Source organism: Phacochoerus africanus, chromosome 11, assembly GCF_016906955.1.
Source record: "Phacochoerus africanus isolate WHEZ1 chromosome 11, ROS_Pafr_v1, whole genome shotgun sequence".
NCBI classification, from domain to species: Eukaryota; Metazoa; Chordata; class Mammalia; order Artiodactyla; family Suidae; genus Phacochoerus; species Phacochoerus africanus.
This window is the reverse complement of record NC_062554.1, coordinates 11321913-11339183: the sequence shown is the minus strand read 5'-3', so window position 1 is coordinate 11339183 and position 17271 is coordinate 11321913. Positions and strand designations below refer to the sequence as shown.

The 17271-nt window shown below is 41.1% G+C and overlaps 1 protein-coding gene across 1 annotated transcript in view; it reads left to right on the top strand.

The window, feature by feature from the left end:
• The window catches only part of LOC125112075 (glycerophosphodiester phosphodiesterase domain-containing protein 4-like), a 94541-nt gene extending 77809 nt beyond the window's left edge, over nucleotides 1–16732 (top strand). The window contains exons 12-16 of the mRNA XM_047754333.1: nucleotides 4462–4609; nucleotides 8590–8672; nucleotides 9467–9519; nucleotides 13674–13724; nucleotides 16226–16732. Coding sequence (XP_047610289.1) covers nucleotides 4462–4609; nucleotides 8590–8672; nucleotides 9467–9519; nucleotides 13674–13724; nucleotides 16226–16725 — 835 coding nt within the window. The 3' untranslated portion in view covers nucleotides 16726–16732. The remainder of the gene's footprint in view (nucleotides 1–4461; nucleotides 4610–8589; nucleotides 8673–9466; nucleotides 9520–13673; nucleotides 13725–16225) is intronic.
• The last annotated feature ends 539 nt before the right edge of the window (nucleotides 16733–17271 follow it).

The window sequence follows — 17271 nt, the reverse complement described above, 5'->3', positions numbered from 1 at the left end:
GTGAGCTTTTTCTTGTTTGCTGAGGTGAGCTTGTATTGCTATAAACATTCCTCTTAGAACGGCTTTTGCCGCATCACATAGGTTTTGGGGTGTCATATCTTTGTTGCCATTTGCTTCTAGGTATTTTTTAATTTCCTCGTTGATTTCTTCAGTGTCCATTGGTTGTTTAGTAGCATGTTGTTTAGTCTCCACATGTTTGTGTTTTTTGCAGGTTTTTTTTTCTTGTTGTTGATTTCCAGTCATATAGCTTTCTGGTCAGAAAAGATGCTTGATATGATTTCAATTTTCTCAAAGTTACCAAGCCTTGATTTGTAGCCCAGGATGTGATGAATCTTAGAGAATGTTCCATGTGAACTTGAGAAGAATGTGTATTCTGTTGCTTTTGGATGGAATGTCCTATAAATATCTGTTAAGTCCATCTGGTCTAATGCGTCATTCAGGGCCTGTGTTTCCTTATTGATTTTCTGTCTGGTTGATTGCTGTAAGTGGGGTGTTCAAGTCCCCCACTATGATTGCATTATTGTTGATTGGTCCTTTTAAGGTTGTTAGCAGTTGCCTTATATATTGTGGTGAACCTAGGTTGGGTGTGTAGACATTTAAAATTGTTATATCTTCTTGGATTGATCCTTTGGTCATTATGTAGTGACCTTCCTTATCCCTTAAAATATTCTTCATTTTAAAGTCTATTTTGTCTGATATGAGCATTGTTACTCCAGTTTTCTTTTGATTCCCATTTGCATGGAATATTTTCTTCCATCTCTCATTTTTTTTTTTTTTTCCTTTTTTTCTTTTTTCTTTTTTTGTCTTTTTGTTATTTCTTTGGGCCGCTCCCACGGCATATGGAGGTTCCCAGGCTAGGGGTCGAATCGGAGCTGTAGCCACCGGCCTACACCAGAGCCACAGCAACGCAGGATCCGAGCCGTGTCTGCAACCTACACCACAGCTCACAGCAACGCCGGATCGTTAACCCACTGAGCAAGGGCAGGGACCAAACCCGCAACCTCATGGTTCCTAGTCGGATTCGTTAACCACTGCGCCACGACGGGAACTCCTCATTTTCAATTTGTATGTGTTTCTAGAAGTGAAGGGGGTCTCTTGAAGACAGCATGTATATGGGTCTTGTTCTTGTATCCATTCAGCCAGTCTGTCTCTTTTGGTTGGGATATTTAGTCTATTCACATTTAAGGTAATTAATTATTGTTCTTCTTGCTATTTTGTGAATTGCTTTGGATTTATTTTTGTTGCTCTTTTTTCTTCTCTTCTTCTCTTGTTCTCTCCTCTTGTGGTTTGATGACTGTCTTTAGTGTTGTATTTGAGTTGATTTTTCTTATTTGTTTGTGTATCAGTTGTAGTTTTTTGGTTTGCAGTTATTCTGAAGTTTTGATATAAGAGTCTGTATATATAGGAGATTTCTTTAAGTTGTGGTCTCTTAATTGCAGGTACATCTCCAGTGTCCAGTGCATTTGTACCCTCCTCTTCTCATGATTTCTGATTTTGGTGGCATAATTGTGTGTAGATGATTTCATATCTTTACTGTATATATACCTTTACTGGTGAGCCTTGTCATTTGTGGTATTTTTGTTTCTGGTTGCGGCCTTTTCTTTTCTGCCTAGAGAAGTTCCTTTAGTATTTGTTGTAAAGCTGGTTTAGTATTGCTGAATTGTCTCAACTTTTGCTTATCTGTGAAGGTTTTGATTTCTCCTTCAAATCTGAATGAGATCCTTGCTGGGTAGAGTAATCTTGGTTGGAGGATTTTTCCATTCATCATGTTAAGTATTTCATGCCACTCCCTTGTGGCCCACAGATTTTCAGCTGAAAAATCTGCCGAGAACCTTATCAGGGTTCCCTTATATGTTATTTGTTTCTTTTCCCTAGCTGCTTTCAAGATTTTCTCTTTGTCTTTGATTTTGGTCAGTTTGATTAATATGTGTCTTGGGGTGGTCCTCCTTGGGTTTATTTTATATGGTACTCGTTGTGCTTCCTGGATTTGAGTGAGTGGTTCCTTTCCCATGTTAGGGAAGTTTTCAGCTATTATCTCTTTGAATATTTTTTCTGTCCCCTTCTCTCTCTCTTGTCTTTCTGGCACCCTTATAACACAGATGTTGGTGTGTTTGACATTGACTCAGGGTTCTCTGAGACTCTCTTCATTTGTTTTCAGTCTTTTTTCTCTTTTCTGTTGCGCATCTGTCATTTCCATTAATCTGTCTTGCAGCTCGCTTAGTCATTCTTTTCCTCCTGTATTCTGCTGTTGGTTGCTTCTAGTGAATTTTTTATTTCGGTTATTGTATTTTGCATCTCTTCTTGCTTAAGTTTTATATCTTGGGCTTCTTTGCTTAGTGTTTCCTGTAAGTTATCCATCTTTGCCTCCAGTTTATTTCCAGTGTCATGCATCATCTTCAGCATCAAGAGTCTATAAAGTCTTTTTCCTGGAGGCTGAGAATCTCCATATCACTTAGCTGTTTTTCTGGGTTTTTTCTTTCTCCCTCACTGAGTTAGAGTTCTCTGTCTTCTCATTTTTATAGGTTTTTGGTGTCGTGACCTTTTTACAGATAATAGAGTTGTAGTGTCTCTTTCTTCTGGCTTCTGCTCCCCTTGTGGCTGAAGTTGGTATGGGGGCTTTCTGTAGGCTTCCTGATGGGAGGGACCGGTGCCTACCCACTGGTAGGTGGAGCTGATTCCTATCCCTCTGGTGGGTGGGGCTTTATCTCTGGGGTAGATTTGAGGCAGCTGTGTGCCTGGGGGGTCTTTAGGCAGCCTGTGTACTGATGGGTGGTGCTGTGATCCCACTTGGATTGTTGTTTGCCCTGGGGCTTCTCAGTGCTGACGGGTGAGGTCAGATTTTCCCAAAATGGCCACCTCCAGAGAAAGGCATGCTGATGAATATTTCCAAGAGCTTTGTTTCCAGTGCCCTTCCCTGACAAGTCACATTTACCCCTGTTTTCCCAGGAGGTCCTCCAAGAACTGCAGTCAGGTCCAACCCAGATTCCTATGGAGACTTTGCTTTGCCCTGGGAGCCAGTGCATGTGAAAGTCTGTGTGTGCCTTTTAAGAATGGGGTCTCTGTTTCCCCCAGTCCTGTGGAGTTCCTGTGCACAAGCCCCACTGTCCTTCAACGCCAGATACTCCCAGGGATTCTTTCTCCCAATGCCAGATCCCCAGGTGTGGGGACTTGACGTGGGGCTCAAAACTCTCATTCCTGTAGGTGAGTCTCTGTGATACAGTTAACTTTCCAGTCTGTGGGGCTTCCCAACCCCAGGCAGTATGGGGTTGCTTATATTGCCCCTCCTACCTCTTGATATGACCTCTTCTTTGTCTTCTGGAGTAGGATATCTTTTTGAAAGTTTCCAGTTGATTTTGTTGAAGATTGCTGAGCATTTGGTTGTAATTTTGTTGTTTTTAGGGGAGAAGTTGAGCTCCATTCTTTCTATTCTGCCATCTTAATCCCATCTCTCAATTAAATATTTCTGAATACAGGTATTACACTAGGTAGTGGATACACAGAACTGAATAAGACGCATTCTCTATTTTTAATTGCTTACAGTCAAGTAAAGAAGACTGATAGGAAAGCGGATAAATAAGTGCTCTGATGGAAGTAAGTACATTTGCTACACAATAGTGTGCTTTTGCTGGCACATATCACTTAAGGGAGTGAAATTATTAAATATTCAGGAAATTTGCAAGTTTGTTTTATCAGTGGTAGCTCAAAATTGGCTCTTGTAGGAATACTTACACCATGGAAACTGGCAAATTATATAGTTAGGGCTTTCCTCTTTTTTCTTTCCCTCCATCTCTCCTTCCTTCCTTTCTCTTCCTTCTTCCTTCTTTTCTTTCTCCCTCCCTCTGTTCCTCCCTCCCTTCCTTCTTCCCTTCCTCCCTCTCTCCCCCCCTCCCTCTCTCCCCTCTTCCCCTTTGTCTCTTTCTCTTACCCTTCCTTCCTTCTCTCTTTCCTTACCTCTGTTCTTTCCTGCCTTCTTTTCTTCTTTCTTTCTTTCTTTTTCCTTCTCTTTCTTTTCTTTCCTTCTTTACTTCCTTCATTCCTTCCTTCCCTCACCTCCTTCCTTCCCTCCTTTCTTTCTTCCTCTCTCCTTTTTCCTCCTTTCCCACCTTTCCTCCTTCACCTTCCTTTCTTCCTTCCCTCCCTCCCTTCCTTCTTCCCTTCCTTCCTTCCCTTCTCTTTGCATCTCTCTTTCTCCCTCTCACATACACTCTCACCCTCTCCCTTCCTCCCTCCCTTAGGACAGCCACTTCACTAAAATACTCCCGTTGGAACAGAAGAAAGGTGTTAAGTCTAGTACTTTATCTCACTGTAACACCATTCTGCATGCCATATTATAAATTGTCCCAGGACCAGCTGCTTCTGGTTATTTAAGCAACAGCCTTCCCAACTATGGTGGCTATTTCCCTCTTACATGATGAAGGTGAGATTAAGCCTGAATCTCCTGTGGGTTCTTTGTCTTCCCAGAGAATATAAAGCAGCTAACATCAACATCAACTTGTACGTCATCAATGAACCTTGGCTCTTCTCACTGGCCTGGTGCTCCAGGATTCAGTCAGTGACCACAGACAACATTCAGGTCCTGAATAAGATCAATCACCCTTACTACTTCATGGTGAGCTGGTTGTCCAGACTGTTCTTCCACATCTGGTAAAATAGGAGCCTCTGTCCCACACCCCACTCCTCCCTTGCCTACTGTGCAGTCTCCATGGGAGCCAGTTAAGAGCAGAGACTAATGTGATATTGGATCTATGGCTTTCTCCCTTCTCTCCCCCAGATAGTTCTGTGATTTTGAGGGAGAAATCAATATTGGTGTCGTAATTGCTGTTTACCGAATCCTCACAATGTACCTTTCATGCATTACGTAATTTAACCCTCTGAGGTATCCACAGTTGGTATCCCCATGGGGAATCGGAAGCTTGAAGCTAAGATCCTTGCACATCATCACGTAATGCAAGGTTCAGATGAAGTCTGACTCCAGAGCTGTGTCAGTGCAGCCCCACATACCTGCAGGCGTGGCAACAATGACAGTGGCATGGGCTGCGGAGAGAAAACCAGGTGTCCTCAAGCCCAAGGGGACAACTGTGTGTCGTGTCCTGAGAAAAGGCTTTTGAAAAGAGGAGCGAGTGTCCAGCCAGCTAGCTTGATTTCCCCCTCTGCCCTGCTACTGCTTATGGCCAGAGGCTTGGGGACCTGAGGACCCGGGTTACAATTTCAGCTAAATCCCATCACTTATTACCTGTGAAGGGAGCCCCAGCTAACCGCTAACTGCTACAGAGCCCATTTTTCTCATCAGTGTAGAGCAGGTTGACTGACTGCGTGGAACCAACAGCCTTCAACAGAAAACAGCTTAATTTCCCTCCACTGACTATTTAAATTGCTCCTTAAGCCTAGGTCTTTCCCTGACTCTGAGTTAGATCGCACTCATATCCCATAACTTTTCTAGTCCCTCTTAGATAAATTTTTAAAGTACAGTTTAGTCACCAAAAGGCCTCAATTCAGCATCAAAGTGTCTAGTCCAGGGTAGTAACTCAGATTCTAAACTGCCTTGAGAGTTAAAGCTTTAGGCGAAGGAACCTAAATGAGAAGCCTAAATATTTCAGTTGCCTTCTCCATCCCCCAGCCTCACTGGCCCTTGTTTCTGACTTCGTCAGGGTCAGGACAGGAGAAGGGGCATCAGGACCAAGGGCACAGTTGCAGGGCCAGTACTGCACTGAGGCCCTCTGGTGGCAGTGTGATATTGCTTACCCCTTCTTTCTTGGTGGCTTGGGCAGCTTTGCAGATGACCCTCAAGGAAACCTTGGATGGCAGGTCTCTTGGTGTAGGTGAAGCCTCTCCACTTGTCTGTCCCCATATTGTCCCTCTTCAAGTATGTACTATATACATTTTTTTTTAAAATTGATTGCAAAGTAAACTTCATTATATAAAATCCAATAATTACAAAAACGCATAAATTAACAAGCAGCATACCCCTCCATAATTCTATCCCCCTAAATCAGTAATGTATTAAAGTTGTCCCTTTGGATATATTAAATATACTTATCTTTATTAAGTAAAATTATTCATTTTAATTCTTGAATCGATAATGTTTAAATTGATAATAGATTCGTATGATTCACAATTCAAAGAGTGTAAAAGGAAGTAAGTAAAAAACTTCCTTCTCTACCTGGCCTGAGCCTTTTTTTTTTTTTTTTTTTGGCACACTTGTGGCATATAGAATTTCCTGGACCAGGTATTGAATTGGAGCTATAGCTTCGACCTATGCCACAGCTGTGGCAACACCAGATCCTTAACCCACTCTACTGGCCCAGGGATTAAACCCTTGACACTGCAGGGATAATGCTGCATCCCTAACCTGCTGTGTCACAGTGGGAACTCCCTGGCCTTGGCTTTTATAAGGGACCCAAGGTCACTTTGTTCAGAGGGGGGGTCCGTATCCCAAGGGCTTTCCTAAGCTGCCCACACTCTGGGTTAAAATATGAAGATTCAAATCCTGGCTCTGCCACTTACTGTGTGGACTTGGAAATGTTAGTTCACCTGTCTGGGCCTTAGTTTGTTTATTTGTAGATTAGGAACAAAAACACTACAATAGAATTAAATTTATCCAACACAATCTATTCTGTTTAGTAGTCTGTTCATCTGAAAAAATTAAACTGGGGAATTGTGAAATAAACAGTATACAGTCTATTACCTAATATTTAAGGGCTTAAAACTGATAAATATTTGTTTGTCACATTCTGTTTTGACAGCTGAGTAGTTTCTCTGGTCTGAGCCAGCTTGGCTGGACTAGGTGCTCTAGGATGGCCTTGTTCATATGTCTAGGGTCTTACATGGTATGATTGCGTTCTCTCTTCATTTGGTCACTCATCCTCAGGGAGGGCAGCTTGAGCATGTTCACCTGGTGGCAGCAGGTTCCCAGCAGCAAGAGAAGTCAAGCCCCAATGCATGTGCCTTTTTAGTGCTCTCCCACTATGATGTTTGCTAATGTTCCATTGGCCAAAGGAAGTTACATGGTCAAGTCCAGATTGAAGGCGGCGCAGAGAAGACACAGACTTTACCTTTGTTGGAGAAGAACAGCAGGGTCACGCTGCACACAGACCTGCGTTTCAGGAGGAGTAATGTGGTCATTTTAATAAACAGTCTGTCACATCACATCTCACACATTTTAAGTATTTGTTCACCTTTTGACACAGCCTCATGGTTTTCCCTTTGAGTGTGTGTCAGATGATTGAATTCTGTATTCTTTTGTGTATGTATATTTCCAACTGAACCAGATAGGACTTCCAAGTCTTGTTTCCTTAAAGCACAAGTACTTAAAGGTATGGAAGAAATGACCTGAATGAGGCCTATGCCCAGATTTTTATCATTCTCCCACCCCATCATCTCTTAGTGTTTCACTCACACCTAAGTCAATTGCAGTTTATTTTTTAATGACTTTTTCTGTCCTTGTCAGGTTTTTCAAAGTATCACTTAGTTTCCTTGAAACTGCCATACTTTTTAAACTCAGATTTTATAGATCTAAGTAATATTTAATTACACTGTGGCGTTATAACAACAGGTACAGCCATTCTAAGCCACATGGACGGTAAGAACTACTGATTCTTGGTGACCATACAGCTCGCCTGGTGGGCATCCTGGAGCAGACCAAGCCATTGGTCAGTCAGGTTCCAAGAGGAGATTACAAGCCTCAGTTTAGTGGCAGTTTCTTAAGCGCTTCTATTGTACCAGCCTAGGAGAGCTGAAGCGAGGATTAGCTGTGAAAACAGCCTTCATGTCCTTGGGACATGTCCTTAGCTCCTGTAAATGCTTAGCAATGTTCGTTGTTGTTCTCATCATTATTAGGATCCTTTGTGTTATTATCATTAGTAATCAGTCCAAGGGAAGACCTTGAGATAGGGTAGAAGTGGCATAAGAATAAAAAATGACAATACCCACACCTCTAGTAATATTGGAGGACAATGAAGGTGGAAAGGGAGGATCACACCAGGGAATTAGAAAACTCATACAACAGAAGCTAAAATATGGAGCTCTGTGAAATGGGTGATTCAGGCATGTTAGGCAAGAATTATAATTTCAACATACTTATGTGAGGTGTGAACATTTAGGAGAATGATTCCTAAATGCTGGTTCACCGGCTGGTTGCTTGTTCCTGTGGAGCTTGTTAAAAATGTCAAAATTCTAATTCCTGAGTTTGTAGTGAGGCCCAGGAACCTATATTGCTAAAAGCTGCTCATGTAGACCCGGATACATAGCGAGGTTTGGGAAGCCATGAAAACATAGAGCACTGGAAGTCAAGAAGAAGCTTGGGCTGAGATCTTGGCTCCAGAATAGACTTCCTATGTGACCTTTGTGTTGGGGATCTAGGAAGATGAAGGGTGAGATGTGTTTAATCCCTCGTGGAGCCCTCTGCCCTTGTGAGCGGTGATTGCTAGAATTGCAGCAGATACTCTGTGCTGGAGACCAGCTTCATCAATCAAGCTTCCTCTGTCTGGGCTGCCCTCACTCCAGCCCTGGCAGCCAGGAAAGGGACTTGGCCCACAGGATCTAAAATCCCTTCCAGCTCTACATCCTTTAACTCTGTTCTCTGTTTTGCAGACACCAAATTTCTACATGTTCATATGGATTCTCATGGATTGTGTTTCTGCAGTTTTTATTGTTGCCATATTTTATTTCCATTGGTAAGCATATATTTGTAATTTTAAGTGATTTTTTCCCCCAAAATAAAAGTATAAATGGTTCTTACGGAAATTTGAGAAAAAACAAGTACATTTTTCTCATAATCCCGCATGGCAAATCCTCAGGGAGACAGGGTTGTATCATCTGAACCTCTCATCTCTTCTCACGCTGCCTGCAGCTCCTCACACACCATCTACCTACTGAACATGAGACCACATTTGAAGGACGAGGACTCTTACTAAAGCTTAACCAAAGCCTGTGACTACAGATTCAGTGTGGATCAACTGGGAGGGGACAGGGACCAAAGGTTGTTCACCAAAGTGCCTCCAAATTGTCCCACTTTCCACAGAATTGCACATAGCGGGGTGCCGTGTCAGGGCAAGTTCACAATCTGGGAAGCCTCGATATTTGTCCTGGCTTTGCCCTTGGCTGCTGGGCAACCCTTGGAATCATTGCCCTTTCCAGGTCATAGATCTTAAAAAATCTGTCCAAGAAAATGACATTTGAGAATCCTTGCAAGGCAGATGCTATAATATTGCAAAGTACAGGGTGGGAGAGGGGACATCTGGTAGAAGAATTAGCTAGAAGAGACCATGACAGTTGAGACCTCCTCATGTCCACCGTTTCTTCATTTGAGGTGTCATTTAAAGGGTGAAACTACAAACCCTCTACCTAATTGAGTATTTGACTGGATGATGTTCTTTTCGAATTATTGCAAATAATTGCTTGGATTATTGGCTTTTTTTTTTTTTTGGAAGAGGTCTATGAGGCTCATAGGTAGTCTGCTTCCTTGCAGGTGGAGAAAGAGCAAAAAAGAAACATTACTCAAAAGCAGCAGCACTGTCACAGGTAAAGTCAGAGGCCTAGCCCACCCTCATATGTTTCTTTATTCCTGCTTGTTGCCTCCGGGACACAGTGCCTTCCTTAATGTTTCTGATAATAGTTGAAGGAGTCTGAAATCACTTGGCGGGGACCAGCGAGAGGTTGACAGATAGGCTGGGCACAGATTCTGGGGGGCTTTTGGCATCAGGCATTATGTTGGAGTTTATTGTGTAAGCCATGAGACACCTTGGAAGATTTCGAATATGGATATTTCTTTGTTCACTTTTTTTTTTTTTTGTCTTCATAGGGCCTCACCCACAGCGTATGGAGGTTCCAAGGCTAGGGGTCTAATCAGAGCTACAGCCGCCAGCCTACACTAGAGCTGCAGCAATGTCAGATCCGAGCCATGTCTGCGACCTGCACCACGGTTCGTGGCAACGCCAGATCCTTAACCCACTGAGCGAGGCCAGGGATCAAACCCGCAACCTCACCGTTCCTAGTTGGATTCATTTCCACTGCGCCACGATGGGAACTCCGTTCACTTGCTGATATATTCATTCATCACCCAATTATTGAGTCTCACTTTGTGCCAGGAACTCTTGAGAGGCTGAAGTAACTGAAAGCTGTCAATAGAGGGTGGCCCAAGAGAAAAGAGGGTGTTCCACAGAGAGCAGTGAGGAAGCAGGCAAGGCATAGCTGCTGACACCCTTAGACCAGGCACTGAAGGCCAGGACAGGGACACTTCCATGCCCGTCAGGGCTTAATGTGCTTTATGGGGCTTCAGCTGTGAGAGATGGAGATTGGAAGGTGGAGGGAGACAAGTGCAGCTATCTTGGAATCCTGAACTAGGATCTAGGCTTTGCGTATAACCAATCAGGTGATGGCACATGAGTTTCAAACAAGAGAACAATATGCTTAGACTTCGGTGTGAAGGGATGGAATAGCAGAATAACTTAATATGCATCAGAGTAACTCAGGGGTTGAGAAACTGAGACAGGCCCAGTAAGGAGAAGGGAAGCTAGAGTTTATTCTGTAATCACACAGTGAGTTACTGGTTTGGGAAGCCAGTGCAACATCAGAGGATAAACCCGTTAGGAGTCAGAGGACTGTGCAGTACATGGTACAGTTTCCTCTCATAGCTCTTGGATCCTTAAGTAAAGATGGTATGGTCACAAAATTATGAATTAATTTAATTTCTTGTGGATAGTGGTGAAGATTATGAGATGCTGTGTACCAGTTGGCAAAGGGTTAAACTCATATAGTACTTAGAGTTGCAGAATGGATTCACAGGGACCATAAAAAAAGTTCAGAAATGTGAATAAATTAAATGACAGGAAATAGACTTTCATTTTGTGAAACTAGGTTCAAGCCAAGTTCACTGAAATCTCTTAAGGGACAGAGAGATTCAAGTCTGAGTTACCTGGCTTTTGAGAAGTCCACTCTGTCAGCTGTTAAGACTGAAGACTGCATTCCAGCTGCTTTATGATTTTGCAGTAGTCGTATGAACAAACTGGGGCTATCATAACAAAATACCAAAGACCGGGTGGCTTACACAACAGACCTTTATTTTCTCACAGTTTTGGAGGCTAGAGGTCCAAGATCATTGTGTCGGCAGGTTTCGTCTCTTCTGAGAGCTCTTTTCTTGGCTTGTAAATAGCCACTTTCTTGCTTTGTCCTCATGCAGCCTTACTTCTGAGCGCCTCCCCCGCCCCGCCCCATGTGTCCCCTCTGCACACCCTCATATCCTCTCTGTGTTCAGTTTTTCTCTTCTCTGCTCAGTTGGACCAGAGCTTACCCCAATGGCCTCGTTTTAATCACCTCTTTAAAGGCCCAGTTTCCAAATATAGTCAGGTTTTGAGGTATTGGAGGTTATGGCTTCAACATACGAATCTGTAGGGTACACAATTCAGTGTGTAACAGTAATCCAGCCAAGAAATGAAAAGATTATGGAAATGGTGAGGGAGGCATGGGTGGGAGAGAGTAGTTTTGTGTGTGTGTGTGTGTGTGTGTTTTCTTTATGCTGAACACCACATAGGCTTTATCTGCACATTCCATGTGAGGTATTTTTGAACCTGTGCCAATGAGGCAAGACAAAGCATCCTCTCTCGGGTCTAGAGAATTTTTGAGGGAAAGTTAAAAAAAGAAAACTATGTAAATTGGATTTAAAAAATGTTAACTTGATCCCCACTTCATACCATGTTGAAGTGATGATAAGAAAATAAGTTGAGTAGAAAATAAAGAATTTTTCTTGTTTTTAAGAGTTTTTCATTGTCCATTTGCAAAAGCCAATTTTTCCAGATCTAAGTAAATACATTGAAAGGCTGTTTGAGTACCTAGAATGGGCAGGACCAAATTTAGAATCAGAGAAGGAACAAGGAAGACTGGAAAGAGGCTAGAACCTCAGCCCAGTTTCATTCATGTTTGATAGAATAGAGCCTTGAACACATAGTGGCACATCTTGCAGCACAACCACTCCTGGGAATGGGGCTTACACACTGCTGCACCTGCTGCTGCCACCAGAAGGTTTTCATCACCTCTACAGGTTCAGGATGTATTTTTTCAGCCTTTTAAAGGCATCAATAAAAGAAAAGACAAAAATTGCATGATCATCTAAGATGCAAAACAGGCATTCAGTACAATTCAACGTAATGTGTGTATATATATATATATATATATAAGTCACTGCTGTACAGGAGAAATTGGCACATTGAAATCAACTATAATTTAAATTTTTTTGTCTTTTTTTTTTGCTATTTCTTGGGCCACTCCTGCGGCATATGGAGGTTCCCAGGCTAGGGGTCGAATCAGAGCTGTAGCCACTGGCCTACGCCAGAGCCACAGCAACGCGGGATCTGAGCCGCGTCTGCAACCTACACCACAGCTCATGGCAACGCTGGATCCTTAACCCACTGAGCAAGCACAGGGGCCGAACTCGCAACCTCATGGTTCGTAGTTGGATTCGTTAACCACTGCGCCACGACAGGAACTCCCTTAAATTTTTTTTGATTAAAGTTACAGGAAAGTTGGAAGAAAAAATTTCAACATCCTTTCATGATAAAAAACTTACCAAAGTGGGCAGAGAGGAAACGTAATTCAACATAAGAAAAGCCATTTATGACAAATGCATAGCCAACTTAATACTAAATGGTGAAAACCTGAAAGGCTTACTGTAAATCCTGGCAAAGAAAAGAATGTCCATTCTCACCACTTATAGTATTTGAAGGCCTTGCTCCAGCAATTAGAAAGAAAAAAAGTTATCCAAATTGGAAGAGAAGAGGTAAAATTGTCATGGTATACAGAGGACATGATCCTATATATAGAAAACCCTAAAGACTCCACACAGAAACTATTAGGACTGATAAACAAATTCAGCAAAGTAGCAAGATACAAGATTAACATATGGAAATCAATTGCATTTCTTCACACTAAACATATCAGAAAGGGAAAGGGAAAGAAATCCCCTCTAAAACCACATCAAAAAATAAAATAATTAGGAATAAACCTTACCTAGGAAATGAAAGCCTTATATACTGAGAAGTATAAAACACTGATAAAGGAAATTGAACATGATTTAAAGAAATGGAGAGATATCCAATGCTTTTGGATTGGAAGAACTGATATTGTTAAAATGGCTCTATTACTCAAAGCAGTCTACAGGTTAATGTGATTCCTATGAAACTAACCATTTCATTTTTCACAGAACTAGAGCAAATAATTCTAAAATTTGTATGGATCCATGAAAGAGCCAGGATTGCCAAAGCAATCCTGAGAAAATGAACAAAGCAGAAGGTATAACCCTCCCAGACTTCAGAAAATATGGCAAAGTAACAGTAATTGAAACAGTGTGGTATTGGCACACAAATAGACATATGGATCAATGGAGCAGAATAGAGAGCCCAGAAATAAACCCACACATCTGTGGTCAATTAGTCTTTGACAAAAGAAGCTAGAATATGTAATTGTAAAAAAGAGTTCTTCAGCAAGTTGTGTTGGGAAAACCAAACAGGTGCATATAAAGCAGTGAAGTTAAAACACACCCTTACACCATACACAAAAATTAACTCAAAATGGCGTAAAAACTGAACTATAAGACATGACACACAAAACTCCTTAAAGAGAACATAGGCAGAACATTCTCTGTCATAAATTCTACTAATGTTTTCTTAGGTCAGCCTCCCAAGGCACTAGAAATAAAAGCAAAAATAAACAAATGGAATTAATCAAACCTAGAAGCTTTCACACAGAAAAGGAAACCATAAACAAAATGAAAAGACAGTCTGTGGAATGGGAGAAAATATTTGCCAATAATGTGACCAACAAGGGCTTAGTCTCCAAAATATATGAATAGCTCATTCAACTCAGTATCATAAAAAGCAAACAACCCAATCAAAAAATAGGCAGAAGGCCTAAATAGACATTTCTCCAAGGCAGACATATGGTTGGCCAGTAGGCACAAGAAAAGATGCTCAACTTTGCTAATTACTAAGAAATACAAATCAAAACTACAGTGTTACCACATCACCAGTCAAAATGGTCATCATTAAAAGATCTACAAATAAAAAATGCTGGAGAGGTTCTGGAGAATAGGGAACCCTCCTACGCTGTTGATAAGAATGTAAATTGATGCAGCCACTATGGAAAATAGTTGGAGGTTCCTCAAAAAACAAAAAATAGAGTTGCTCTATGATCTAGCAATTCCAATCCTGGGCATATATCCAGAGAAAATTCTAATTTGAAAATATACCTCTTCTATGTACGTAAGTATGTGTTTGTGTGTGTATGTGTGTGTATACATATATGTGTGTATATGTACATATGTGTATATACATATGTGTATACATATACCATATGTACATATGTGTATATACATATGCATGTGTGTATACATATACCATATATAATATGTGTATATACATGTGTGTATATGTATGTAAATGTATATACACGTGTGTATACACACATGTATGTATACGTGTATATGTGTGTACACACGTGTATATATACATATGTGCATATATGTATGTGTATATGTATACATATATGTATATACACGCAGACACACAGTGGAATACTCTTCAGCTGCTAAAAAGGGAAATAACTACCACCTGCAGCAACATGGATGGACCTAGAGATTATCATACTAAGTCACAAAGAGAAAGACAAATACCATATGGTATCAATTATATGTGGAATCTAAAATATAACGCAAATTAACTTATTTACAAAACAGAAGTAGGTACACAGACATAGGAAAGAAACTTATGGTTACCAAAGAAGAAATGGGGTAGGGAAGGAATAAATTAGGAGTTTGAGGATTAGCAGGTACAAACTACTAAACAATAATGTTCTACTGTATAGCACAAGGAACTGCATATCCTATGATAAACAATAATGGAGAAAAATAAGAATACGTACATATATCTGGGTCATTTTGCTGTATCCAGATACAGTGTAAATGAACTGTATTTCAATTAAAAAATAAAGCAATGAACAAGGATATCTGATCTTACCACTTCTATTTGGCATTGTGCTGGATATCCTAGCCAGTTCACTAAGATAAATAATAGGCATAAAAAATAATAATAGGCATAAAGAAGAAATAAATCTCTCGATTTGAAGTTATTATTTACATTAAAAATTCTAATGAATCAAAAAATCTTCCAGAACTAAAAAGTAGGTTGAGCAATGTCTTAGGATACAAAGTTAGTATACAGAAAAACTCAATTGCATGTCTATATATTATCAGTGAATAATTGGAAATTTTAAGTTAAAATGGCATCATTTACAGCAGCATAAAAACATAAATTGGAAAAATTAAGGGAAATGTTGCAAGCCCTTGCAAAGAAGATAGATGATTGGTCATTGAAAACTACAACAGTTTAGTGAGAAAAAGAAGACCCAGATAAATGGAGCAGCATACCACTTTCATTAATTAGAAATCTTACTATCATAGATATTGTTGTCATGGAATTGACCTACCAAGTCAATTCAAGTGCAATAGAAATCTTCTGTGAAGCTGACAAGAAATGAAGCTCTCATGTTCAGCTCTTATCAGTATTGAAATTACACTCAGGGCAACTATAACCAAGTTTGGGTTTATTTCTTTGGAATCTCACTTTCGTCTAGGTTTTGGCCCCATGGTTTCTCACCATACATTGTAAATTCTTAGATAAATTTAAGATGTTTTCTTGGTTGTATATATTATCCATTTTTAATTTGTCTTTGATAGGAGTGAATGTCCTAGCTCCATTACTGAAAGTCTCCATCTATTTTTTTTCTATCAGTGAGATAAAAATTATTTTTGAGCACTTACTGTGTGGCAGACACTTCTAAGCACTGTGTATGTGGTGGCAAACAAGACAAAGACTGTCCTTAAAAAGCTCACATTCTAATGGAGAATGTGTTCATTTTTCTATTCAAAATGATTTGGAAACAGTGGTTGTGAAATGCATGCACTTTAAGTAAATGTCAGTCTTTGCCTTCTGAGGCTTCCATGATGCGCTAAAACCTCACGTATAGACTATTAAACTCCAGCACCGTGCTGAATCGAGGACGTCAACAAAGACTGCCCAAAGCCTGGGAAGGGAGAGAAATAGGAAGAAAGGACCCAAGGTGGTAAGTGAGGCGCTAACATTTTAAAGATGATTAGGATTTTACCACATGACTGGCAAAGATTAGAGAAGTGACATTTGAGGAGTGTGTTGTTGTTGTTTTTTTCTTTTGTATCCCACAGACTCTCCGAGTATCAACCTCCAAAAGGGAAAACGTCAGAGTCAAAAAGCTTCAAATTTATCCATGGAGCCTCCCACCCGCGTTATGGAGATCCCTTGGACTCACACAGCCCACTACCCATCTTTAACCAGGAGCATAAGGAAGCAACCACACTCTAGCCATTTTTCAGTAGTGCCCGAGAAGAAAGCTCGAAAGCAAGAGTCAGTCAAGGAAACCATCAAGAAACCCATGGTTCACAAGGATTACTTTAGACAACCGCTGCATACCATGAAGGCCTTTGAACCTACCCAAGCAACCGTCCGGGAGTCCACGAGAGAGGCTCTCTTCCAAAATACATTGTCTGCCTTGGAGGCAAGTGAGATAATTTCCCCCACAGAACTCTCTCATCCTAAAACACAACCTGAAAAGCTCCCAGCTGTTGAATCATCCGAAGAATCCTCTTTGATTTATTCCACCACATCCAGCCTGTTTTCCTTAGGGATTTCTTCAAAGAGGGATTAGTCACAACTCGCCCCCTTCTTCTTCCTCTCTGTGCCTAAGTGTGGTGATGGTGTGGAGGGCTCAAGAAAGCAGTGCAGAAGAATCATTAAGGCTCTCAGGAAAACCGCTCTGGTTTTTCCTTCCTATTTAAAAAAAAGCGTCTTACAGGGATAGGTAAGGAAGAAGAGTTTTGCGGTCTTCAAGCTGGAGCTCGCTGTTCTCGGAGCGTTACAGGTTTTATCTCATCTATGGTGAACATCAGCATGTAAATAAAGACAATCTCTCAGGAACCCTGAAGGTAAATGGTCTATTCTTCGGGCCCCTCTGTGGTCACTCAGGCTGACAGAGGCTAGATGAGTGCCAGCACTATGCTGTCCTGAGTCAGAGAGTTAGAGATGACGTGAGCATGAGTTAGGGGCAAAGATCTCATCCCACACACACATTCTTTAATCCAGCATAAGTGGGGTGCTGTCTATAGCTTATCATTGGCTGCTCCCCCACTGGGGTGATGCGCATAATCCTGTGCCAACCTAATGACTAAAAATCAGACCCACAGCAAGTGTCTAG